At 51.4% G+C, this 20,742-nt stretch overlaps 5 protein-coding genes across 5 annotated transcripts; 2 read left to right on the forward strand and 3 right to left on the reverse strand.

Annotated features, from left to right (window-relative positions):
• Positions 1 to 206: 206 nt before the first annotated feature.
• polr2b (RNA polymerase II subunit B) lies at positions 207 to 6,522 on the forward strand. Its single transcript, XM_061274594.1, has 24 exons — positions 207 to 334; positions 667 to 739; positions 838 to 988; positions 1,118 to 1,230; positions 1,306 to 1,525; positions 1,701 to 1,859; positions 2,007 to 2,171; positions 2,241 to 2,437; positions 2,557 to 2,676; positions 2,746 to 2,932; positions 3,009 to 3,152; positions 3,228 to 3,367; positions 3,479 to 3,590; positions 3,679 to 3,833; positions 3,947 to 4,145; positions 4,232 to 4,400; positions 4,463 to 4,654; positions 4,732 to 4,982; positions 5,052 to 5,141; positions 5,217 to 5,324; positions 5,426 to 5,539; positions 5,609 to 5,769; positions 5,862 to 6,057; positions 6,348 to 6,522. Exons 1-24 carry the CDS (start codon positions 316 to 318, stop codon positions 6,435 to 6,437), a joined length of 3,525 nt encoding a protein of 1,174 aa, XP_061130578.1. The 5' UTR covers positions 207 to 315; the 3' UTR covers positions 6,438 to 6,522.
• On the reverse strand, positions 6,523 to 8,982 carry igfbp7 (insulin-like growth factor binding protein 7). The gene is made up of 5 exons (XM_061274631.1): positions 8,444 to 8,982; positions 7,196 to 7,305; positions 7,019 to 7,126; positions 6,792 to 6,942; positions 6,523 to 6,723 (listed from the first exon to the last, which is right to left on the reverse strand). The coding sequence occupies exons 1-5, from the start codon at positions 8,859 to 8,861 to the stop codon at positions 6,701 to 6,703; spliced, it is 810 nt and encodes a 269-aa protein (XP_061130615.1). The 5' UTR covers positions 8,862 to 8,982; the 3' UTR covers positions 6,523 to 6,700.
• A 999-nt stretch (positions 8,983 to 9,981) lies between these two features.
• Positions 9,982 to 11,504, reverse strand: nicol1 (NELL2 interacting cell ontogeny regulator 1). Its single transcript, XM_061274645.1, has 3 exons — positions 11,383 to 11,504; positions 10,874 to 10,962; positions 9,982 to 10,418 (listed from the first exon to the last, which is right to left on the reverse strand). The coding sequence occupies exons 1-3, from the start codon at positions 11,501 to 11,503 to the stop codon at positions 10,350 to 10,352; spliced, it is 279 nt and encodes a 92-aa protein (XP_061130629.1). The 5' UTR covers position 11,504; the 3' UTR covers positions 9,982 to 10,349.
• A 113-nt stretch (positions 11,505 to 11,617) lies between these two features.
• On the forward strand, positions 11,618 to 16,568 carry nelfa (negative elongation factor complex member A). The gene is made up of 12 exons (XM_061274605.1): positions 11,618 to 11,758; positions 12,215 to 12,424; positions 13,482 to 13,653; positions 13,747 to 13,908; positions 13,971 to 14,060; positions 14,168 to 14,295; positions 14,385 to 14,454; positions 14,530 to 14,618; positions 14,765 to 14,873; positions 14,939 to 15,252; positions 15,316 to 15,415; positions 16,113 to 16,568. The coding sequence occupies exons 2-12, from the start codon at positions 12,215 to 12,217 to the stop codon at positions 16,295 to 16,297; spliced, it is 1,629 nt and encodes a 542-aa protein (XP_061130589.1). The 5' UTR covers positions 11,618 to 11,758; the 3' UTR covers positions 16,298 to 16,568.
• Positions 16,569 to 16,572: 4 nt separating this feature from the next.
• On the reverse strand, positions 16,573 to 20,383 carry faah2b (fatty acid amide hydrolase 2b). Its single transcript, XM_061274616.1, has 11 exons — positions 20,131 to 20,383; positions 19,905 to 19,987; positions 19,392 to 19,528; positions 18,905 to 19,114; positions 18,595 to 18,714; positions 18,382 to 18,517; positions 18,194 to 18,311; positions 17,991 to 18,110; positions 17,802 to 17,913; positions 17,552 to 17,740; positions 16,573 to 17,490 (listed from the first exon to the last, which is right to left on the reverse strand). Exons 1-11 carry the CDS (start codon positions 20,314 to 20,316, stop codon positions 17,294 to 17,296), a joined length of 1,608 nt encoding a protein of 535 aa, XP_061130600.1. The 5' UTR covers positions 20,317 to 20,383; the 3' UTR covers positions 16,573 to 17,293.
• Between the last annotated feature and the right edge of the window lie 359 nt (positions 20,384 to 20,742).

The following is a 20,742-nucleotide window of genomic DNA, read 5'->3' on the forward strand; positions in this document are numbered from 1 at the left end:
TGCTAGCGTTCTATAAAGATATTCCAGAATATTAAATATAATTCTGGGGGAGTTCATTGGGGCGACTGTACACAGGTTGCTGAAGGGGCCCCGGTGTATCTGCCTGCCACCTGTAGAAGTAGTAGGGGGGGAAAAAACAAAATGTAGGTGCAGTTCATATTCTGTCCATAGGTAGCGCTGTCGCATAATAAGCAGCTCCCCTGGAGTAGAAGAGAACTGAGGCAGAAGAAGAAGAAAAAAGAAGAAGCGCGCAGTCGCATTGTCGTCTGTATCAAATCTCGATTTGGTCGTCTTTTTCCTGAGTTGAGACTTCCAATGTACGACCAGGACGAAGGTGAGCTCCTCAACTTGAACATTTGATCGGGTCGCACGCGTTTTAACTAGAAAGCTAACGTTAGCCTCTTGACAATCAACACAATAGCGTCCCCCCTGCTAACCGCGTTAGCTTAGTTAGGATTAGCATCTTCCCAAGCAGGCAGGTGAACCAACGCTTTGTAAACTTTTTCAAATCAAAGACAATCAAGTGCAGTCAAAGAAGAAGTGAAATGTTCCGTGTCGTTTTCAAGTAGATCACAATACGACTATGAGTTGGAGACTGAAGGTAGTGTTTGGTTAAGCCATCTGTCAAGCAAGTCCAGCTCCTCACTCTCCTGTGTGTGTGCACAGATAACCAGTATGATGAGGACGACGACGAAATCACGCCGGATCTGTGGCAGGAAGCCTGCTGGATCGTCATCAGGTGTGTTCTGGTCAAGGTTTTGTTGGCTGTCGTGGGAACTCCCATAGCTTGCGTTGTCCTCTAAACCGTGTGGATGGATGCGCATCATCTGATTCCAGCTCCTATTTTGACGAGAAGGGTTTGGTTCGGCAGCAGCTGGATTCTTTTGACGAGTTCATCCAGATGTCGGTCCAGAGGATCGTGGAAGACGCGCCGCCCATCGACCTTCAGGCCGAAGCCCAGCACACCTCCGGAGAGGTGGAGGAGCCTGTAAGTTGTTCTGTCAGCAGCCAAGTGACCAAGTGGAGCTTGATATTTTCTAAAAAAAAAAAAAAGATTGGGGCATCTGGTTTCATGACACGACAAGCAAGCTTAACTGTGACTTGTGGTGCGTTGCAGCCGCGTTACCTGCTGAAGTTTGAGCAGATCTACTTGTCCAAGCCCACCCACTGGGAGCGAGACGGCGCCCCCTCCCCCATGATGCCAAACGAGGCCCGACTGCGAAACCTCACGTAGGTTCTCCGCCGCCGCTGTACCATCTCCTCCACCGGCCGGCCGCTCACAACCCCACCCCCTCCCTTCCCCAGATACTCGGCCCCTCTGTACGTGGACATCACCAAGACCATCATCAAGGAGGGCGAGGAGCAGCTTCAGACGCAGCACCAGAAGACCTTCATCGGGAAGATTCCCATCATGCTGCGTTCCACCTACTGCTTGCTCAGCGGCCTGACTGATCGTGACCTGTGCGAGCTCAACGAATGCCCGCTGGACCCCGGCGGCTACTTCATCATCAACGGCTCCGAAAAGGTGCCTGGGCGAGTTGCGGCCCTTGTAAAATGTTCCCACGCGCTACTTGTTAAAAGTTTTTTTTTTTTTTCTTTAAGAAGATTTTTTTTTGTTTCGCATTGAAGATGGTTTTCTGTCATTTTGTGTCCTTCCAATGATAACTCCAAATGTTGACGTGACGTGTGCTCGTGCTCAGGTGCTGATCGCCCAGGAGAAGATGGCCACCAACACGGTGTACGTGTTCGCCAAGAAGGACTCCAAGTACGCCTTCACGGGCGAGTGCCGCTCCTGCTTGGAGAACTCCTCGCGTCCCACCAGCACCATCTGGGTCAGCATGATGGCGCGAGGAGGACAGGTCGGTCAAAAGCAAGCCCCTTGTTTCCCACGCTCCTCGAGTGTGAGACTCAGGGACATTTGATTTTCATGATTGGTTGCCATGACACCTTTCAGGCAGCGTAAGCGACCGCCGACAAGCCACAGACGATGTGTTTTTGTGTCTCAGGGCGTAAAGAAGAGCGCCATCGGCCAGAGGATCGTGTCCACGCTACCGTACATTCGCCAGGAAGTCCCCATCATCATCGTGTTCCGAGCGTTGGGCTTCGTGTCGGACCGTGACATCCTGGAGCACATCATCTACGACTTTGACGACCCCGAGATGATGGAGATGGTGCGTGCCGTGCCTTCCGGGCGTTCCGCACGGCGCCGTCTCGTGACTCACGCGCTTGCGCTCGCTCAGGTCAAGCCATCGCTGGACGAAGCCTTTGTCATCCAAGAGCAAAACGTGGCCTTGAACTTTATCGGGTCCAGGGGAGCCAAACCGGGGGTCACCAAAGAGCGCAGGATCAAGTATGCGAAGGAAGTCCTGCAGAAGGAAATGCTGCCGCACGTCGGCGTCAGCGACTTCTGCGAAACCAAGAAGGCTTACTTCCTCGGGTGAGCAAAGCAAAAGGTCATCATCATCATCTTGAGGGAGGCAATTATCCACCGCCTCCCTCAAGATGATGATGATGACCTTTTTCACGACTGGGTTTCGCTTTGTGCCTCGTTTTCAGGTACATGGTCCACCGGCTACTGCTCGCTGCTCTGGGCAGACGAGAGCTGGACGACAGAGATCACTACGGCAACAAGAGGCTGGACCTGGCCGGGCCCCTCCTGGCCTTCCTCTTCCGAGGGTCGGTCTCGCCGCCCGGTCCGCGTTGCCCGTTGTCGGCCCGCGCTTGAGCTTCCCGTTTTCGCGTCAGGATGTTTAAGAACCTGCTGAAGGAGATCCGCATCTACGCGCAGAAGTTCATCGACAAAAGCAAAGACTTCAACCTGGAGCTGGCCATCAAGACCAGGATCATCTCGGACGGACTCAAGTACTCGCTGGCTACCGGCAACTGGGGCGACGTCAAAAAGGCCCACCAAGCCCGGGCCGGCGTGTCCCAGGTGGGTCCGTCACGCGCCTGCTATAGCGTTCTTTTCCTTCAGGCCTGATCAAGCGGCCGCTTTTGTCACTCGACAGGTGCTGAACCGTCTCACCTTCGCCTCCACCCTGTCTCACCTGCGCCGCGTCAACTCCCCCATCGGGCGCGACGGCAAACTGGCCAAGCCCAGACAGCTGCACAACACGCTGTGGGGGATGGTGTGCCCCGCCGAGACCCCCGAGGTCGGTGCTCCTCGCCGCCACGCCCAACCTTTGCCGCCAGACTGACCCAATTGACTGATTCCGTGCGCTCCTCAGGGTCACGCTGTGGGCCTGGTCAAGAACCTGGCCCTGATGGCTTACATCTCGGTGGGATCGCAGCCTTCTCCCATCCTGGAGTTCTTAGAGGAGTGGAGCATGGAGAACCTGGAAGAGATCTCCCCTGCCGCCATTGCTGAGTCAGTCTCACACACTCACTCAGTTATTTTTGGGATATATCGTACCTGTCGGAGTCGTTCTTGCCAACTTATCTCGACGCCACAGTTTGTGACATGTTATTGACACGGCAGTGCCACCAAGATCTTCGTGAACGGCTGCTGGGTCGGAATCCATAAGGATCCGGAGCAGCTGATGAACACGCTGCGGAAGCTTCGGCGCCAGATGGACATCATTGTGTCCGAGGTGGGTCGCCGGCATGGCGGGAGGCCGCTTATCCCTTGCCGATTCGCTCCTCGCCATTCGCCCTTTGGTCCGCCCTTCCCTCTCGCAGGTGTCTATGATCAGAGACATCCGAGAGCGCGAGATCCGGATCTACACGGACGCCGGGCGCATCTGCCGACCGCTTCTGATTGTCGAGAAGCAGAAACTCTTGCTCAAGAGACGTCACATTGACCAGCTCAAGGAGAGAGAGTACAACAATTACAGGTGACCGGGAAAGGGGGCGGAGCAATTTGACATCCCGCGCACGGGCTCATTTCCATATCATTGAAATGATGGGAAACGACTTGAGGCTTCATCTTGCTCTGGCTGGCGTTCAGCTGGCAGGATTTGGTGGCAAGCGGCGTGGTGGAGTACATCGACACGCTGGAGGAGGAGACGGTGATGCTGGCCATGACCCCCGATGACCTTCAGGAGAAAGGCGTGGCCTACTGCTCCACCTACACCCACTGTGAGATCCACCCTTCCATGATCCTGGGGGTGTGCGCCTCCATCATCCCCTTCCCCGATCACAACCAGGTGGGTCTGGGTCGGCTCACAGAGAGAATAGAACATTTCTCGGCGCGTGGGATTTACTTTTTTTTTTTGTGTGTGTGTGTGTTCAGTCCCCCAGGAACACGTACCAGTCGGCTATGGGCAAGCAGGCCATGGGCGTCTACATCACCAACTTCCACGTTCGCATGGACACGCTGGCGCACGTCCTGTACTACCCTCAGAAGCCGCTGGTCACCACACGCTCCATGGAGTACCTGCGCTTCAGAGAGCTGCCGGCAGGTACGCACGCCCGCCCGCTTTCGCCGTGGCCGTACACGCTAACAGCCGCTCACCGTCTCTAGGCATCAACTCCATCGTGGCCATCGCCTCGTACACGGGTTACAACCAGGAGGACTCGGTCATCATGAATCGCTCAGCTGTGGACCGAGGCTTCTTCAGGTCCGTCTTTTATCGCTCCTACAAGGAGCAGGAGTCCAAGAAGGGCTTCGACCAGGAGGAGGTCTTCGAGAAGCCCACCAAGGAGACCTGCCAGGGTGAGCGCTGACTCGCCACTTTCCTCCGACACCGTTTTGTCACGTGGCCCGTGAATGTCACGCGTCACGGTCCGCAGGGATGCGCCACGCCATCTACGACAAACTGGACGACGACGGGCTGATCGCCCCGGGCGTGCGCGTGTCGGGCGAGGACGTGATCATCGGCAAGACGGTGACGCTGCCCGACAACGACGACGAGCTGGATAGCAGCAACCGACGCTACACCAAGCGCGACTGCAGCACCTTCCTCCGCACCAGCGAGACCGGCATCGTGGACCAGGTCATGGTCACGCTCAACCAGGAGGGCTACAAGTTCTGCAAAATACGGGTAACTCCTGACGCCGCGCCACGGCCCAAAAGCGCCGCCTGACGCCCGGCGCGTCTTTTTTGACGGCAGGTCCGTTCGGTGAGGATCCCTCAAATTGGAGACAAGTTTGCCAGCAGGCACGGACAGAAAGGAACCTGCGGAATCCAGTACAGGCAGGAGGTAAAGGGGCGGCCGGCGGGTGGGAGACGCCGGGCGGTGAGCTGGCGTCCTCGTCACGCTGCTTTTCTTTGGCAGGACATGCCGTTCACGTGTGAGGGCATCACGCCTGACATCATCATCAACCCACACGCCATCCCGTCCAGAATGACTGTCGGCCATCTTATCGAGTGCCTGCAGGGCAAGGTGAGTGTGGTACTTTGGCCGCGGGTTCCTCCGGCATGTCCCGCTGCCTCACGCTCTAGACATGGTGGCGCCGCTTCCTCCCCCTCCCCCTCCCCCTGCAGGTTTCGGCCAACAAAGGCGAGATCGGCGACGCCACGCCCTTCAACGACGCCGTCAACGTGCAGAAGGTCTCCAACCTGCTCTCGGAGTACGGCTACCACCTGAGGGGAAATGAGGTGAGCGCCGCTTCCCGTTGCCCGCCGCCGCCTCTCCTTTGACTTCATTGACGGGCGGCCGGCGTTCAGGTTCTGTACAACGGCTTCACGGGCCGCAAGCTGACGTCGCAGATCTTCATCGGGCCAACGTACTACCAGCGGCTCAAGCACATGGTGGACGACAAGATCCACTCCAGGGCTCGCGGACCCGTGCAGATCCTCAACAGGCAGCCCATGGAGGGACGATCGCGGTGAGTCTTGCGGATGGTGCCGTTTGTTTTGCATCATCCCACCTGAAAGAAGAAAAAATATTTCGCCTTGTCGCCCGCCGGGTGATTTTCAGTGACGGCGGCCTTCGTTTCGGCGAGATGGAGCGTGACTGCCAGATCGCTCACGGCGCCGCTCAGTTCCTTCGCGAGCGTCTCTTCGAGGCGTCCGATCCCTACCAGGTGCACGTGTGCAACCTGTGCGGACTCATGGCCATCGCCAACACACGCACTCACACGTACGAGTGTCGCGGCTGCCGGAACAAGACGCAGGTACCGTAAAAGCCACACTTTCACGATTGTGCCGGTGAAACACGATCAGCGTATTGCTCGTAGTTTGCGAAGAAGCGGTAAGCGCTGCTCCGTGTTGCAATCGTTCGGAATGTACTTGCGCCTTTCGTCCACTAGAGGGAGGCAGAGAGTTTAATAAATGCAAACATGTCAAATGTTCTGCCTGCAATTCACATTTCGGTGGCTTTTCTTTTTTTTTTCTGTCCAACATAGCAGAATAGGCCTCAAACCCTTTTTGATGATGCGTGATGGGCCTCGTGTGTTCTTTTCAGATCTCGTTGGTGCGTATGCCGTACGCGTGCAAGCTTCTCTTCCAGGAGTTGATGTCAATGAGCATCGCTCCCCGGATGATGACGGCGTAGCCCGAGCGTATCGGCCCCACCCCCTCGAGATGTTTTCATTTATCTTTGTTTTGTACACAATAAAAGTGACGTCATCACACAATGACACGCTGCAGGTGAGCTTTATTGCCATCTCGCACTTAAGAAACTTTTTGCGAGCACCGACTATTTTCTACCATTAAAGCCGAAGCGACAGAGAAAAGCATGCTTGGGATACGTCAAGGTGAAAGGTCAGCATGAGCAAAAGGTCCAATACGGGGCTCCCGCGGCGGCCAATCGGCGCCTCACAGTTCTTCCTCCATCGTCGCTGACGGGAAATGACATCGTTAGTGGGAGGTTTTTATTTTGAAGCGCGGGAAGCCAATGGGCGCTTACCTTCTTTGATCATGACATCCCCAATGACCTCCACCTTGACGTCGCGGATATCATCCACCAGGCGGATTTCACCAACGGCCGAGGCGTCGCCTTTGGCGTTGGCGGCATGACACTCGTAGGTGCCCGCTTCGTCTTTAGTCAGCGGAGAGATCTGAAAAGAGAGGAAGGTGATAACAAATATGAGTTTTTTTTCTAAGGATGGTCCGTGTTCACTCGCTGCTACTGACCAGAACCCAGCCTGTCACTTGATGTTTCTCCGGGCCTCCTCTGGTCTGGACGGCCAGGTTGTCCCGGTCCCCAGGAAGGAGGGAAAACCTCTTCCTGCCCCCAATCACCTGCGGGAGAACGGCATCGTCATCTTCTTCATGGTTAGTGCTGCTCGATTTTATTTTTTTTGGTCCTACCTTCCTCCAAGTAAGCACGGGTGTGGGCACGCCAATGGCCTCGCAGCTGAGGAAAACCTGAGCGCCGCTTACGTTAAAAACGCGAGCGGGAGGGGTAACAATGACGGGAGCTGCCGAGACAAGAAGAGGAATTCTGTTTGGGTTGGCTGGCTGGCTGGCTGGCTGGCTCAGGAATTCCGTGTTTGGGCCAGAGGCGGGTGGATCAGGATGATAAAGCCGCTATGTCAACTGTGAGCATGTGCACGCTCAAACTAGTTGCTAGCTTTGCATGAGCAAACGTGTCAGATAAAGATAAAAAAAAAAAATCTGTGTTTGGTCTTCTTCAACTGTGGGAGAGCGGAGTGTAGCGTGACCACCACAAAAATGTTGTTTGGTGAAGCTGTCACCATAACTAGATTTTGTGAGGCTTAATCACTTCAGCTGAAATGTTTGCAGACATACCAGAAGACAACTGAACATTTTTAATGTACCGTTTTTTTTCCATGTATAATGTGCAAAATTTAACTAATTTATTGTCCTAAAATCTGGAGTGCGCATTATACATGGGTAATTTTTTTTTATTTTTTTATTTTATCCGGATATCATACGGCGGCCGCCATTACAGATGCGCTTTCTTCTCTGGTGTTCACTTCGAACACAATGCTCTGGTATCAGACGCTTGCTCGGTCACCTGCTCGTTTGCTGTCACAATGTACCCTACACAAATCCGAAACATTTCTTCGCTATCGAGTTTGCTAGCGCATGCGCAGTGATACTGACCGGCAGAATAACATGCGGTTGTTCCCAAAGATGATCTCTTTTCTGAAATAATTTTACGTTGACCGACTTAAGTAGGAGTCAAAATTTGGGTGCGTATTATACATGGGTACAGGCTTTTTTCCAGCATGCCATTTTTAGGGTGCGTATTATACATGGGGGCGCATTATACATGGAAAAAAACGGTATTTGCAAATGTGGCCTGTTGGGCTGTCACAAATTGATCTTTTTGGAGTTGATTGCCCTGTTGAATAATTTGATTAATTACCGTTTTAAGGGTTAGTTCCGACAGATTTTTTTTTTTTTCCCCTGGTCGACTTGGGTTAGCCATCCCAACCCCGCCCTTGTAGCATAACCATGATTTTTTATTTTTTTTTACCCCAAACTATTCGCTTAGCATTAACAACAGCAAGAAAATGAAATGTTGATTTGTTTTTGATGCTATTGACGTTTTCCATGTTATTTGCTGAGCAGGAGTTGAAGTCTCCTCACCTGCGGCGCATCGCCCTTTGTTGAGCACGGCGACTTGCGGCCGTCCTTCTCGCTGCGCTTGCGCGTCGGCGCTCTTGAGCGCACAAACGTGCGCGTACGTGACGCCGTTGCTGCCGCACACTTCATCTTGGCTTTTGCACGCGCACACACCCACTTTGTTCTTCTTGTCGCCGCGCACGCACTCCATGCCGGCGCCGCAGCGTGGCGTGCCACCTCTGCCGCCTGCGCAGCGCTCACCCTCCGCAGCCAGACACAACGTGCAACAGCCGCACGCGTCCATGACCGAACCCACGGCGCATCCCGTGGCCGGCAGAGGCGCACATTGGGCTGGCTCGCACGGTCCGCACTCCCGAGCCGCCCGGACGCACAGCACAAAGGCGAGCGGAGCCCAACGCAACAGAAACAACACGGACTTCATGACGACCTCAAAGTTCTGATGAGAACCGAACACAGCCCACAGACAGCAACCCAGGCAAGCACCGCCTACGACAGCATGTATGTGCGTGTGTGGGAGAGATCCATGTGATTCAAGGCCAACTCACTAAAATCACTTTTTTTTTTTCTCTCTCTCAAAGAATGTTTCACACAGAAGCAAGCGCAGACACACACAACCAGACACACACAACCAGACACACACACGCACAGCCGTTGGCGCATTTGACCGGGACGCTCTTCTTTTGAGTCCTCCCACCAGGAGGACATATTAGCGCAGGACAAGAACGATCACATAACAATTAATCTATGCATGCAGTGCTCAAGCCATTCTTACAGTACCGTTTTTTTCCATGTATAATGCGCAAAATGTAACTAATTTATTGTCCTAAAATCTGGGGTGCGCATTATACATGGGTAATTTTTTTTTTTTTATCCGGATATGATACGGAGGCCGCCATTACAGATGCGCTTTCTTCTCTGCTGTTCACTTCAAACACAATGCTCTGGTATCAGACGCTTGCTCGATCACCTACTCGTTTGCTGTCACAATGTACCCTACACAAATCCGAAAAATGCCTTCGCTATTGAGTTTGCTAGCGCATGCGCAGTGATACTGACCGGCAGAATAACATCCGGTTGTTCCCAAAGATGATCTTTTTTCTGAAATAATTTTACGTTCACAGACTTAAGTAGGAGTCAAAATTTGGGTGTGTATTATACATGGGTACAGGCTTTTTTCCAGTATCAAGATGCCATTTTTAGGGTGCGTATTATACATGGGGGCGCATTATACATGGAAAAAAACGGTAAATTTTATATCCTTTTTACATTTTAACTTACGTGCTCTAAATGCTTTTTTTAAATTTTTATTTAATTCGCTTTTTCTTTTTTTTTCCACCAAAGAGAGCAGCGCTCAAATTTCGATGTACTGTGTACAACGACAATTAAATCGATTCTGATGGTGATGAAAAATGTCGAGGTTTCTTCCGGCCACTAGAGGTCATCTCTGACAGAGTTTATTTCTGCCAGTCTATTTCTTCAAATAACACTTCTCGCCCACGAATATAAAACATTCAAATGCAAAACAGTAGGTACGCACATTTTATTTTTCCGACCCCCCCCCCCCCCTTCTGTATACACCACCAAGAACTTATTCACTTGTCACATTTGTGGATAAATGCTTGTCAATATTTACGTCACCTAAAATTCTATCCATACACTTTACGCTTACAAAAAGGTGCTGTGATTTCATGCTACAGTACTGTGCTAAAAAAAAGCCCAACAAATATGAGTGGATTCTCTCAAGTCTTCTCACTGAAAACAAACACAAACTGCTCATTCATATCCACCTTTTGTGTTTCAGATTTCCAAGCAAACTGGTCTATGGATATGGGAAGAGCTTAAAATAAAGTGTCCGCGGCTTGGGAGTCAAAAGTTGCTGTTTTGAAAGAGTCGTGGACCTTCTGAGGATTCAGCGAAGCGAGCTGGGCATGCAGTCACAAAGCGCCCTCCTCTCCGCCCTCAGCACCAGCGACTCGGTCTGCGCCGCAAAAACAGCACACGCGCAGTAAGCGGAGCTGCGTTTTTCTGATAGCATAAGCAAGCTAACGCTAGCTAGCTTACCTTTCACCTGACACTCAATGTGATCACTCATTGCGTATCAAGTGTTGTGCGATAACTATTAAATATATTACAAATTCTTTTACCTGTCGGGTGGTTGGATAAATATCACAAATTTACGTAAAGGATAATACCAATAAAAAATGCGCAGGTGTAATTTTGTCCAGTCGGGGTTGCCGTCTTCGCATTCTACACTGTCTGTGGCTTTGAATGTGCGTGGCTTGAAATGAGCCAGAAGTTGAATCAGTGCTTCAACTTTTACCGGTTGTTCTACTGTCAATACTTTTGCCGCTTGTGCTCACTCGTAGCTCATTTCCCTAAAAAGCGTTGGTCACTGAAGCAATCTCAAGGCAGGAATGAAAATAGCCCCCATACCCTGGCGTCCAGGTTGAAAGCAGTCTTTTTGAGATCCTGCAGGGCTCTCTGCATGAACTCAAACGCATGGCAGTCGACGCAAGGGCGACCTGCAAAAAAAGACGCCATCCCTTCATTATTCACACATTTAGCTCGTCCTCAATAGTCATCAGCTAAATCACTGACATGTTGCTTTGGGGGAGGGGGGCGTACATAAGTGACATGAGACCACTGCATTGGCCTAGGTAAGTGGCAGCTAAAAATGACGTCGTTGCAAGGCAAAAGCAGGCGCGCGCTGTCAATCAGCGTACCGCGTCTTTTGATTTATCTGTTGCTTTTCACAGATCTAAATCGATATTTAATTGTAATCAGGACCTAACTTAGTGACATGGACGACGGCGCCTTCCGACTTACGTTACGTAAAATAAAAAAAAAATACGGTTTATGACGTCGTTGTATGAACGGAAATCCGTCGTTAAGGGTTATTTGTCGGAACTCGCCATCGGGACCCAAATAGATCGGGCACTTACTTTCCGCGGGGATGACTGTCCCCGTCTCCCGGTCCGCATCCGCAGCACCGCCGCGGCAGAGGACGAGCTGGGCCACCAACAGGAGCATCGCTGCCTGCCTCATACCTCCAGATGCCATCATCCAATACCTACGCGTGTGGATTTTGTTTATTCTTTGCACGCAGCCAACGATAACGCGAGCTCCGTTGACCTACCCCGAATCTGTCGACGTTTTGTTTTTAGGAACACCAGGTCAGTGCCAAATGCTCGCGGAGATGTTATTGATGAGGCGAGCCGTGCGCATGCGCATGGCTCGGCTAGAGGGCAAAACCGCAGGAACTCAGACTAAAAATTGAGATGATCGGACCTGTGAATCAACACCGTCCATCGAGAAACGGTGAGGAAAAAAACACACAATGATCCATTCTGTTCTAATGTAAAGAAAGGCAAATAGCAAATAACTAAAAGATGCTTGTAAAAATAACATTGCTAAAAGTCGAAGTACTGATTCAAGTAAATTCGAAAATTACAAGTGCAAAATTAAAATTTCTTAAATATCTGTCTATCAATAGACGCACGCACACACACGCACTTTAAATGTGTTCACGCGCACGCACGCACACACATACATTAATGATATTAAATAAAGTGAAGTTTCCCGACACGTTGTAACATAACAATAAAGAGAAATAGTGCAAACATATATATTTTGATCTTTATATATTTTTTTCCCAATTTTATCTTTCTTTCAATGCTGTTCAACGGCCTCCACGCAGACGTGGGCGGGGTCCTGACTGTCGTTCTCTTAGTAGTCCATTAAAATGCCCGAACTCAAAACACTTCTTTTTCCAAGATGGCGTCGATGAAGGACAGCGACACTGGCCTGTGGCTTCACAACAAACTGGGCTCTACGGACGAGCTGTGGACGCCGCCGAGCATCGCCTCGCTCCTCACCGTGTCCGTCATCGACAACATTCGCCTTTGCTTCTCGACTTTGTCGCCGCCCGTCAAGCTCAAGTTGCTCCTCGGGATGCTGCATCTCCCCCGGCGGACCGTGGACGAGGTGGGCGACCTCCAGCAACATCTCGTACACCCTTCGCTCGCACTTATCCTCGGCCAAGTTGTCTTCCAAGGAGAAGAAGCTGCTCTACCTTCTTTTCGTCTCCCGAACGCGTCGTCGCTATTGTCCTTCGGCGCGCTGCAAAAACACTAGTCGGCTGCTTTAGCATTAGCACGCTAGCTTCCGACACAGAGGACGATGACGAGAACCAGCGAATTTAAACCGAAAACGCGACGCGTCCTTCTCTTCCTGAGGCAGCCGGTACTTTCCGCACTCCTGAGGTCGACCCCATCCACCAGTTGTGGGCGTTTTATCACCGAACGTCTGCGGTTCTCGTTCAGACATATTCACGGACTGGGGGGGAAAAACAGAACCGAGGGGGCGGTACCGACCCTGGAATCTTGTTTCCCAGCCTTTATTGCGCCGAGGCACGCGTTTTTTAAATGAGTGTCATCTCACGCCTGCTTCTTTTCTTTTGAAGTTTCTTTTCAAACTTTGCTTTCAGTATTTCAAAAAATCCAAATCTACTTTATTGTCAATTTCTTCACATGCCAAGACACGCAAAGAGTTTGAAAGTTGATCTGAACTTTCTCCCCAATGCCCAGACTGTTTGGAATGGTCGCTTCAACCGGAGTACCAAGCACACAAGCGATATTGAAAATTGGACGATGTTTTGTTTCAGGAAGAACAAGAACTCCGTCGAAAATACCGTAATTTTCGGACTATAAATCGCGTTTCTTTTTCATAGTTTGGGGGGGGGGGGCGACTTGTACTCAGGAGCGACTTATATACATATATATGGTTTTTTTTTCACTTTTTTGGGCATTTTATGGCTGGTGCGATTTATACTCCGGTGCGATTTATACTCCGAAAATTACGGTAATTCCACGTCGTCGCGTATCATTCACAGTAGATTTCATGTCACTACAATACTAAATGTTGCTCATGTTACGTGTACGCCACTAGAATTTTTTTCCAATATTGAGTGAGTTGATGAAAGAAGCTTCTGTCTGATAAAACGACCAAGTCTAAATGTTTTTTTTTTTTTTGCGCTTGCCAGATGAAGGAGGCTCTCTCCGAGATAATCCAGCTGGCCACGGTGGACTCTGAGCCGTGGGTGCTGATGGTCGCAGACATTCTCAAGTCCTTCCCGGAGACAGGCTCCCTCAATCTGGATTTGGAGGAACAGAATCCAAACGTGCAAGACATCCTTGGCGAGCTCAGGGAGAAAGGTAAGAGAAAGGCTTGCTTGCAAATGGATTTTTTTGCTGCAAGATTTCTTTTGTTCGATATTTTTGGGTTGAATGTCTCTCTCTTGGGCGTAGTTGCGGAGTGCGAGGCGTCCGCCATGCTTCCCTTGGAATGCCAGTACCTGAACAAGAGCGCGCTGACCACGCTGGTAGGACCCCTCACGCCCCCCGTGAAGCATTTCCAGCTGAAGAGGAAGCCCAAGAGCGCCACCCTCCGAGCCGAGCTGTTGCAGAAATGTAAGTCGTCTTTTCTCGCTTGCCAAAGCGCGGTGGCGCCAAACTGCTTTTGTCTTTTCCAGCCACAGAGACGGCACAGCAGCTGAAGAAGACTGCCGGGGTGCCTTTCCACGCCAAAGGGAGAGGCTTGGTCAAAAAGATTGACACTACCAGTAAGTGTGTTGCCTCGCTCTGGGCCATTTGGGTTGTTGGGAATCCAAAAAGCAAATATCCCTCGGCCACCTACTGGGACTCATTGATTTGTTTGAATTCATTGTAGCCCCTCTCAAGGGGATTCCCAAGGCCCCATTTCGCAGCCCCACGGCTCCGAGCATGTTCAGCCCCCCCAGCAACCGAGCGGCCATCGCACCAGTGCGCACGCCCCTGCGTAAGGAGCGCGGGGTCAAGGTATCTCGCTACCGTCGTTGCCGAGCACCTATTGTTCACATCGAGGTCGGGCTCCGTAGTTCAAGGCCTCATTGCATTCTGCTTTGCAGCTGCTGGACATCAAAGAGCTCAACATGGTGGGAGCCGGAAGGGAAGCCAAAAGGCGTCGGAAAACTTTGGGTAAGCGCCGCAGTCCGAGTCAAGTTTCACCGGACTGGAACGGCTGGTGCCTCACGCGTTCCTTTTTTTTTGTAGACGCGGAAGCAGAAGAGAAAGCGGCCAAAGAAGAAGCGGTGGTGGAGAACACGACACCCGATTATGCCGCGGGCCTCGTCTCCGCACAGGTACTTGCGGTTTTTCCGCAGACAGACGCCGATGCTTGGTTGATCGTCGAGACTGCTGCAGAGGAACGGCCATTTTGGTGCACAGCTAAAATAATCTGATTGTGTGAATCAAAAGAGGTAGCCATCAAGGTCATTTTCTTTCGCAGAAACTCGGGGCGCTGAACGAGAACCCGCTGCCGTCGACCAGCTACCTCCCGGCCACGCCCAGCATGGTTCCTTCCTCCTCCTACATTCCCAGCTCCGAGGCTCAGCCAGGTGAGCGATGCTTCTTTCGCCGAACCAGTACCCTCGCTCACCGTGCTGTCCGATCTCGCCCAAAGCGAACGCGGCCGGGTCCGGCTGGGACGCGCTGCAGTCGGCTCGACAGCCCGAGGAGCCGGCGGCGGCGGGCGCAGGCGCCCCCGCCGCCGCGCTCCCGGCTCAGTACAAGCAGAGGACGCCCATGTACAATGCCGGCACGGCGGCCAACCCGGCCACCCCCGCCTCTCCCAGCACACCGGCCTCCACGCCGGCCAGCAACGGGCCGGCGGCCGCCGCCACCGCCGGCCAACCCGAGACTCCCGCTCAGCACCCAGCCGCGCCTCAGACGCCCACGCCTCTGCAACCTCAGCCCAAGAAGAATCTCTCGCTGACGGTACGGCCGTCACTTGTGTGTTGACTCCGACTCGCATATTGAAGCAAAGTTGCTATTTTACAGAGGGACCAGATGTATGCAGCTCAGGAGATGTTCAAGACGGCCAACAAGGTGACCAGACCAGAGAAGGCCCTTATCTTGGGATTCATGGCGGGATCCAGAGGTACGTTGGTTGGTTGTTGGTTGGCCTTGGTGCCAAAAAAAAAAAAAAAAAAAAGCAGCCCTGGTTGTACCTTTCACCTCAATCGAAAAAAATGTGTTGGCTATATATAACATCCCGCGGTTTCCATCGCCATATGTTAAAACTAACAGGAAGGTGGCCAATTAAAGTTCTGCGTGGTGGTAGCGCCACCTACTGGCTACAGGTGTTTTTTCTGCTTGTGGTTAATTAACCAGATTGACTTAATAATTCCTCTGACGCATTTAGGCCTTTGTGATGCTAAAACAGAAAGTTTGTGAGTTTTCTCGAAACGTTGTTGCTGTCGGACGCAACCGAGGGGTCTCATAAGTCCGTTTTTCATTTTTTTATATTTGTCTCGAAAGCCTACGTGCTTTATTTATCACTGTCATGATAAAGAAATCGAATCAGAGTGTTTAATTTTGTCCAACTTTGTTGATCTAGCAAAATACTGTATGCTAAAAAATTATGGGGATTCTGATGGTCTTATTAACATTTGTGAAAACATGAAACACAATTAGTACATGAGTATGGAACTCTGCACTCTACTGCCATCTATTGGTAGTCCCAGCGCACGGCGCTTACCAAGACTGTCATTGCTTTCCTACTAGCAATGTTTGAATGTTGAAAGTGTGTGTGTGGCAATAAATATTCACTGTTTATGAAATCTTTTGTCTTGTAGAGAACCCATGCCCGGAGCAGGGGGACGTCATCCAGATCAAGCTGAGCGAGCACACCGAGGTCTTGCCCAAAGCGGACGGCACGGGCAGCACCACCATGCTGGTGGACACCGTTTTCGAAATGAACTACTCCACAGGTCAATGGACCCGACTGAAAAAGTACAAGCCCATCACCAACACCTCCTGAGAGGCGCCACAGTTGGACTCCACTCGATCACATTCACAAGTTGCCGTTTGGGCCGAAACGAACACCCGGGGAGAGAAGGTGGTTCCTCCTGCGCACGTGCAGAATATAGTTTCATTCGTTTGGCCTTCTCGTTCAGTTTTGGTCACAGCGGGACTTTTTCGCAACGCGCCTAGCGGATAACGATGGTGCCGTTTATCGTCGCCCCACCCCCATTTTTTTTTCCCCCCCCCCCAGACTAAAGGAAATAAAATAGAATGACACCGACTGTTAAGACCTTGGTTTTGAAATCTTTTCATTTGTTTGATTTGTGGCACACAAGTCCCGATGGTTGTTTAACATTCACGCAAACATCATAAAACGGATTACGAAGGCAACAGATCCAGTTTGACACCTTAACGGAAAGAAAAACCCAGATATAGCGCTCAATCTGTGTTCCGAGAACAGAAGAACTCACTGCGCACACGCTCTGAGGAAATTGACACAAAGATGAGCTCATGTGTAAAGAGCTAAGCAGATTAAAGTTAGTCACCACCTCTGTAAATTTGTCACTTGAGATCTGTTTGAACATTTGGCAGAAATTTACACAAAAGGTCTTGTGTTAACATGACAGTTTAACTTGGAACTGTCAGCGCTACAATCGCTTAAAAGGTCTCAAATGTTAAAAAGGATAGAAAACAGCCCAAGCCAGAAATTTTTGCCGAATCGCTCCCCCTAAAAAATGTCAATATAAAGCAACCACCGACTCCCAAGCATCATCTCGTTTAGGTTCCTCTTCAAATGAAACGGGTTGATTTTTCATACCTACCCAACCGGCGGTGACGTCCGCAATTTGCGCTAACCAGGCTAAGCGCTAATAAAGCTGCTCCCTCCTCTAGCTTCCTACTAGTTGCAGTCCCTGTCCACTGTTTCAGTCCACCCTGATCTCTGAACATTTCTAAAACTAGTGGAGGGGAAATGTCAAATCTGTTTTCCCCGAGCGTCCCTGGCAACCAGGGCCTAGATCATCTTCATCCGGCGGATGTTGGAGGGAGGCTCTCTCCAGCCTCCGAAGGCCTTCTCCAGGTAGAGCGCCAAGGCCAGCGGCAGCCGATCCTGCAGCTTCCCGCTCACTACCTGCACGCCCATGGGGAGACCCTCCTCGTTCAGACCCAAGGGGCACTGGGTGACCGGCAGGCCCAGAATATTGAAGATGCCTGAGGAAGGAGGCAAAGGCGAAGTTAGGCGACGCGACGGATCGTCGGCGTCACTGCGTACCGGTGTAGGCGAAGTCAAGCGGTTGAAAGAGCGCGTGGTGATGTTTTGGGGCCACCCTGGGATGCGTCGGGTAAAGAAGCACACCGTCGCTTCCCAACAGCTGGTCCACGTCCTTCTGTAGCTTCTCCTTCAAGCCCACAAGGAACGGGGACGGTGTGGGCGAAGACATCTTCTCGAAAATGGCCAGACCTGCACAGGTCAACATTTTGAGTTGCAGTTCGGAAGCACCTCAGCAGTTGTTGACGCTCACCAATGGCGGCCACGGTGTGGTCGGATTTTCCCACGAGGCTTTTCACCGCCTCCCATATGGGCCATATCGGCCGACCCGGCTCTCCCAACTCGTCGGCGAACGGAACCGGCGGCTGCGGGAGAGAATGGCGGTAATTCGGCGGGCGGGCCATGCGACATGCACGGGCGGCCGGCCGGTATCTCCTCGCACCTTGCCCTCTTTGTCGGGAAGAGCCATGAAGGCGTCCCAGATGCGAAAGCTGTAGCGCAGCTCGGGGAAGCGTACTTCTTGGACAGACACCCCGAGTTCCGCTTTGAGACGCTCCACCACCTGACAGAGAACAGAGGTGAGACGTGTCCGCATTGAAGTCGAGGCGAGATATCGATCTTCACGACGCGGACGTTTTGACTCGCCTGCTTCTGGATTTGTCGGAGTTCTTGGCTGACGGGGAACGTCAGAGGAGAACCGCCGTCGTCAGGGGTGGTAAAATAACGCAGTTTTTTCAGCTCCACCTTCTCGTTCAGGGACAACCTGCCGCGAAAGATGTCAGCGAGCTAGCGGGCCCGACACCGGTTGCCAGCGCTCCGGTTCGGCAGCTCACATAGCTGCGTTTGGACCCGCCATGATTTTCAGCATAGGCAGCAGGTCCTCGGCGTAGCGGCACATAGGCCCCGAGCTGGCGTACTCTTCGTGTCTGCCCGTGTACGGCGGGTACTGGTTATCGTTGGACACCACACCTGTGAGTGAGGTGAGACCATCGTGAGCCGCACAATTAAATCCAAATGGACGGGAGCTTCAGAGAGCCTCGTCTTACCTGGTGTGGGTTTGTGGCCGAATATCCCGTTGAAGAAGCACGGCATGCGGATGCTGCCGCCGATGTCGGAGCCCAGGCCGATAACGGCGCCGGCGGCGCCCAGCAAGCTGCCCTCGCCACCTTTTGAACATCGAATAGACATTTTTGTGAGATGATTTGAGCGGAATTGAATACAGCGTAAGTACGGCACTGGAATTGTAATCGATTGCGACCGGATGGAAAACTCTTTCAGCGTTAACTCGTGCAAATATAAAACCCGAGCCTGGCGAAGGTGCGCTCGAAATTTGAGGAAAATAAAAAGGCCACCGACCGGAGCTCCCCCCCGGGATCCTCTCCAGGTCGTAGGGGTTGCGAGTGATGCCGTAGAGGTGGTTATGCGACTCGGACCACATGGAGCCCTCGCTGGTGTTGGTGACGCCCAGCGGGATGGCGCCCGCCCGCTTGAGAAACGCCACGGGCGGCGCGTCGGCCGCCGCCACCCTTCCTCGCATGCACACGATGCCGGTGTTGTGGGGCATGCCTTTGAGCCCGGAGCGAAGATTACCGTAATAAGTCAAACATTCATGACAGCACAGTGAGTTATATTACGCATGAAGGATTAAAGCAAAAATAAACAGTGAAGAAAGAACAATATTTGTTTTACAATCTAAGCGTTTTCCCTTCTTGTTTGTTCTTGCCGCTAATTTTTAAGCTAATTGTAGATGAAACACATTGATGTAAAAATAAATAAATAAAAAATCTAGGTAGAACATGTTTTTTTAACCTGAACATTTCTTTCAGGGATTAAAACACGTTACCTTGGAGACCGAAGGACCCTTTGACCGAGAGCGGCACGCCGAGGAAAGGCAGCCGATCGGCCAGCACCTCCTCACCTCCCGGTTCCTCATCAATCAGTTTGTCAACTTGCGCCGCTTCCTGGAGCGCGGCAGAGAACCTGGATGGTGAAATTGAAAAAAAAATTTTTTTTATAGTGGAATCAAACTTTATGAATTGATCCCGATTGAGTCATCGGATGACACAACAATGGCATTCGAACATTTCCTTCCCTACAGAAAATGTTTTAAAACAGTCAAATGTTCTGCATCCAATTCATCTTTTTATTGTAAGTGTTAAGCATACCAAAGAAAAACTCATGTTATTCATAAGAGTTTGAATTAACTTTCGGGGATGGAAGATGAAGTTAATCAGTTATCGAAACTTCAGTCCGCCCGACCCGACCCGTGCATGTTGACGGAATCTATTCCATGCCTAAATCGGGATTTAGCAAAGACATGCGTAGCTCCTTGGGAGAGGTGTTTGAAGAACCCTACCTGTCTTTGACCACAGCGTTCACCAATGGGTTGACTTGCTGGATGCGGTCGACGTAAGCCTGCACCACCTCCACACTGGACACCTGTACGCACAAAGATGCGTTCGGGTTTATGGGAAATTAATCTCACAGTTTTAAGACCAGGCCAGATTTCGTATGACATTTGGACTGATGGATCAATTGTCATCCACCACCAGAACCGAGACTTGAACCCACTCAGTGTTTACCTCTCGTCGTCGAATTCTCCCAGCCAGTTGCGTCGCTGACACGCAAAGGAGCGGGTTATTGATCGGCGGGACCCTCCTCCTAGTCTCGGTGGTTCGGGAATACACGAAGCGATATAAAGCGAAGCAGAAGATCAATAAGGCGTCGAAGAGCCATTTCTGGAGCCGTTCGGTTGTACTCAGAGTCATGCTGTCAACTGAGTCCAGTAAGACCGGCTGGACGGACGCATACTCAGCAGCACGTTTAGAATCGAATTAACGAGCCAATCAGCGTTGAGCGTTGCTTATGGCTTGTGACGTCAGCGTAGCGTCGCTCGGTGACACCGGAAACAGCGCAACTAAAATACAGTTGTCGCGTTTACAAATTAAAATATCTGCTGCTGGTTTCGAAGTGCTGGAGCTTATCAGATGACTTTGGGCAAGTGGCAATCAAAATTCAAGGTTAAGATGGACTTGTCTCGTCGCCAACCGATTGCCAAGTTGTACAAATATTTAACCAACAATTTAAGGCTTTTCCACGAGATGGGAGGAAGTTCATGAGAAAATATGCGCTTTTGCCCAATCAAAATTAAAAGTATAGATGGCGGCAGAGCACAATTTTTGCCTAACCGAAGC

Source organism: Syngnathus typhle, linkage group LG1, assembly GCF_033458585.1.
Source record: "Syngnathus typhle isolate RoL2023-S1 ecotype Sweden linkage group LG1, RoL_Styp_1.0, whole genome shotgun sequence".
Classification (NCBI taxonomy): domain Eukaryota; kingdom Metazoa; phylum Chordata; class Actinopteri; order Syngnathiformes; family Syngnathidae; genus Syngnathus; species Syngnathus typhle.

What these genes read in the sequence shown, in the direction of transcription:
- polr2b (XM_061274594.1), top strand. An exon ending in ACCCCGAGATGATGGAGATG is followed by an intron (nt 2,172 to 2,240) that starts GTGCGTGCCGTG and finishes GCGCTCGCTCAG; the next exon opens with GTCAAGCCATCGCTGGACGA. An exon ending in CTTCAGAGAGCTGCCGGCAG is followed by an intron (nt 4,401 to 4,462) that starts GTACGCACGCCC and finishes CACCGTCTCTAG; the next exon opens with GCATCAACTCCATCGTGGCC.
- faah2b (XM_061274616.1), bottom strand. Translation starts at nt 20,316, where the DNA reads ATGACTCTGAGTACAACCGAACGGCTCCAGAAATGGCTCTTCGACGCC. An exon ending in GCGGGTCCAAACGCAGCTAT is followed by an intron (nt 18,312 to 18,381) that starts GTGAGCTGCCGA and finishes CTTTCGCGGCAG; the next exon opens with GTTGTCCCTGAACGAGAAGG. An exon ending in GCTTGACTTCGCCTACACCG is followed by an intron (nt 17,491 to 17,551) that starts GTACGCAGTGAC and finishes CTCCTTCCTCAG; the next exon opens with GCATCTTCAATATTCTGGGC.
- nicol1 (XM_061274645.1), bottom strand. Translation starts at nt 11,503, where the DNA reads ATGATGGCATCTGGAGGTATGAGGCAGGCAGCGATGCTCCTGTTGGTG. An exon ending in GACAGTCATCCCCGCGGAAA is followed by an intron (nt 10,963 to 11,382) that starts GTAAGTGCCCGA and finishes CTTTTTTTGCAG; the next exon opens with GTCGCCCTTGCGTCGACTGC. An exon ending in CTTTCAACCTGGACGCCAGG is followed by an intron (nt 10,419 to 10,873) that starts GTATGGGGGCTA and finishes TTTGCGGCGCAG; the next exon opens with ACCGAGTCGCTGGTGCTGAG.
- nelfa (XM_061274605.1), top strand. Translation starts at nt 12,215, where the DNA reads ATGGCGTCGATGAAGGACAGCGACACTGGCCTGTGGCTTCACAACAAA. An exon ending in CGGGCCTCGTCTCCGCACAG is followed by an intron (nt 14,619 to 14,764) that starts GTACTTGCGGTT and finishes TTTCTTTCGCAG; the next exon opens with AAACTCGGGGCGCTGAACGA. An exon ending in AGAAGAATCTCTCGCTGACG is followed by an intron (nt 15,253 to 15,315) that starts GTACGGCCGTCA and finishes GCTATTTTACAG; the next exon opens with AGGGACCAGATGTATGCAGC.
- igfbp7 (XM_061274631.1), bottom strand. Translation starts at nt 8,861, where the DNA reads ATGAAGTCCGTGTTGTTTCTGTTGCGTTGGGCTCCGCTCGCCTTTGTG. An exon ending in CAAAGGGCGATGCGCCGCAG is followed by an intron (nt 7,306 to 8,443) that starts GTGAGGAGACTT and finishes TTGTCTCGGCAG; the next exon opens with CTCCCGTCATTGTTACCCCT. An exon ending in CCGTGCTTACTTGGAGGAAG is followed by an intron (nt 7,127 to 7,195) that starts GTAGGACCAAAA and finishes GTTCTCCCGCAG; the next exon opens with GTGATTGGGGGCAGGAAGAG.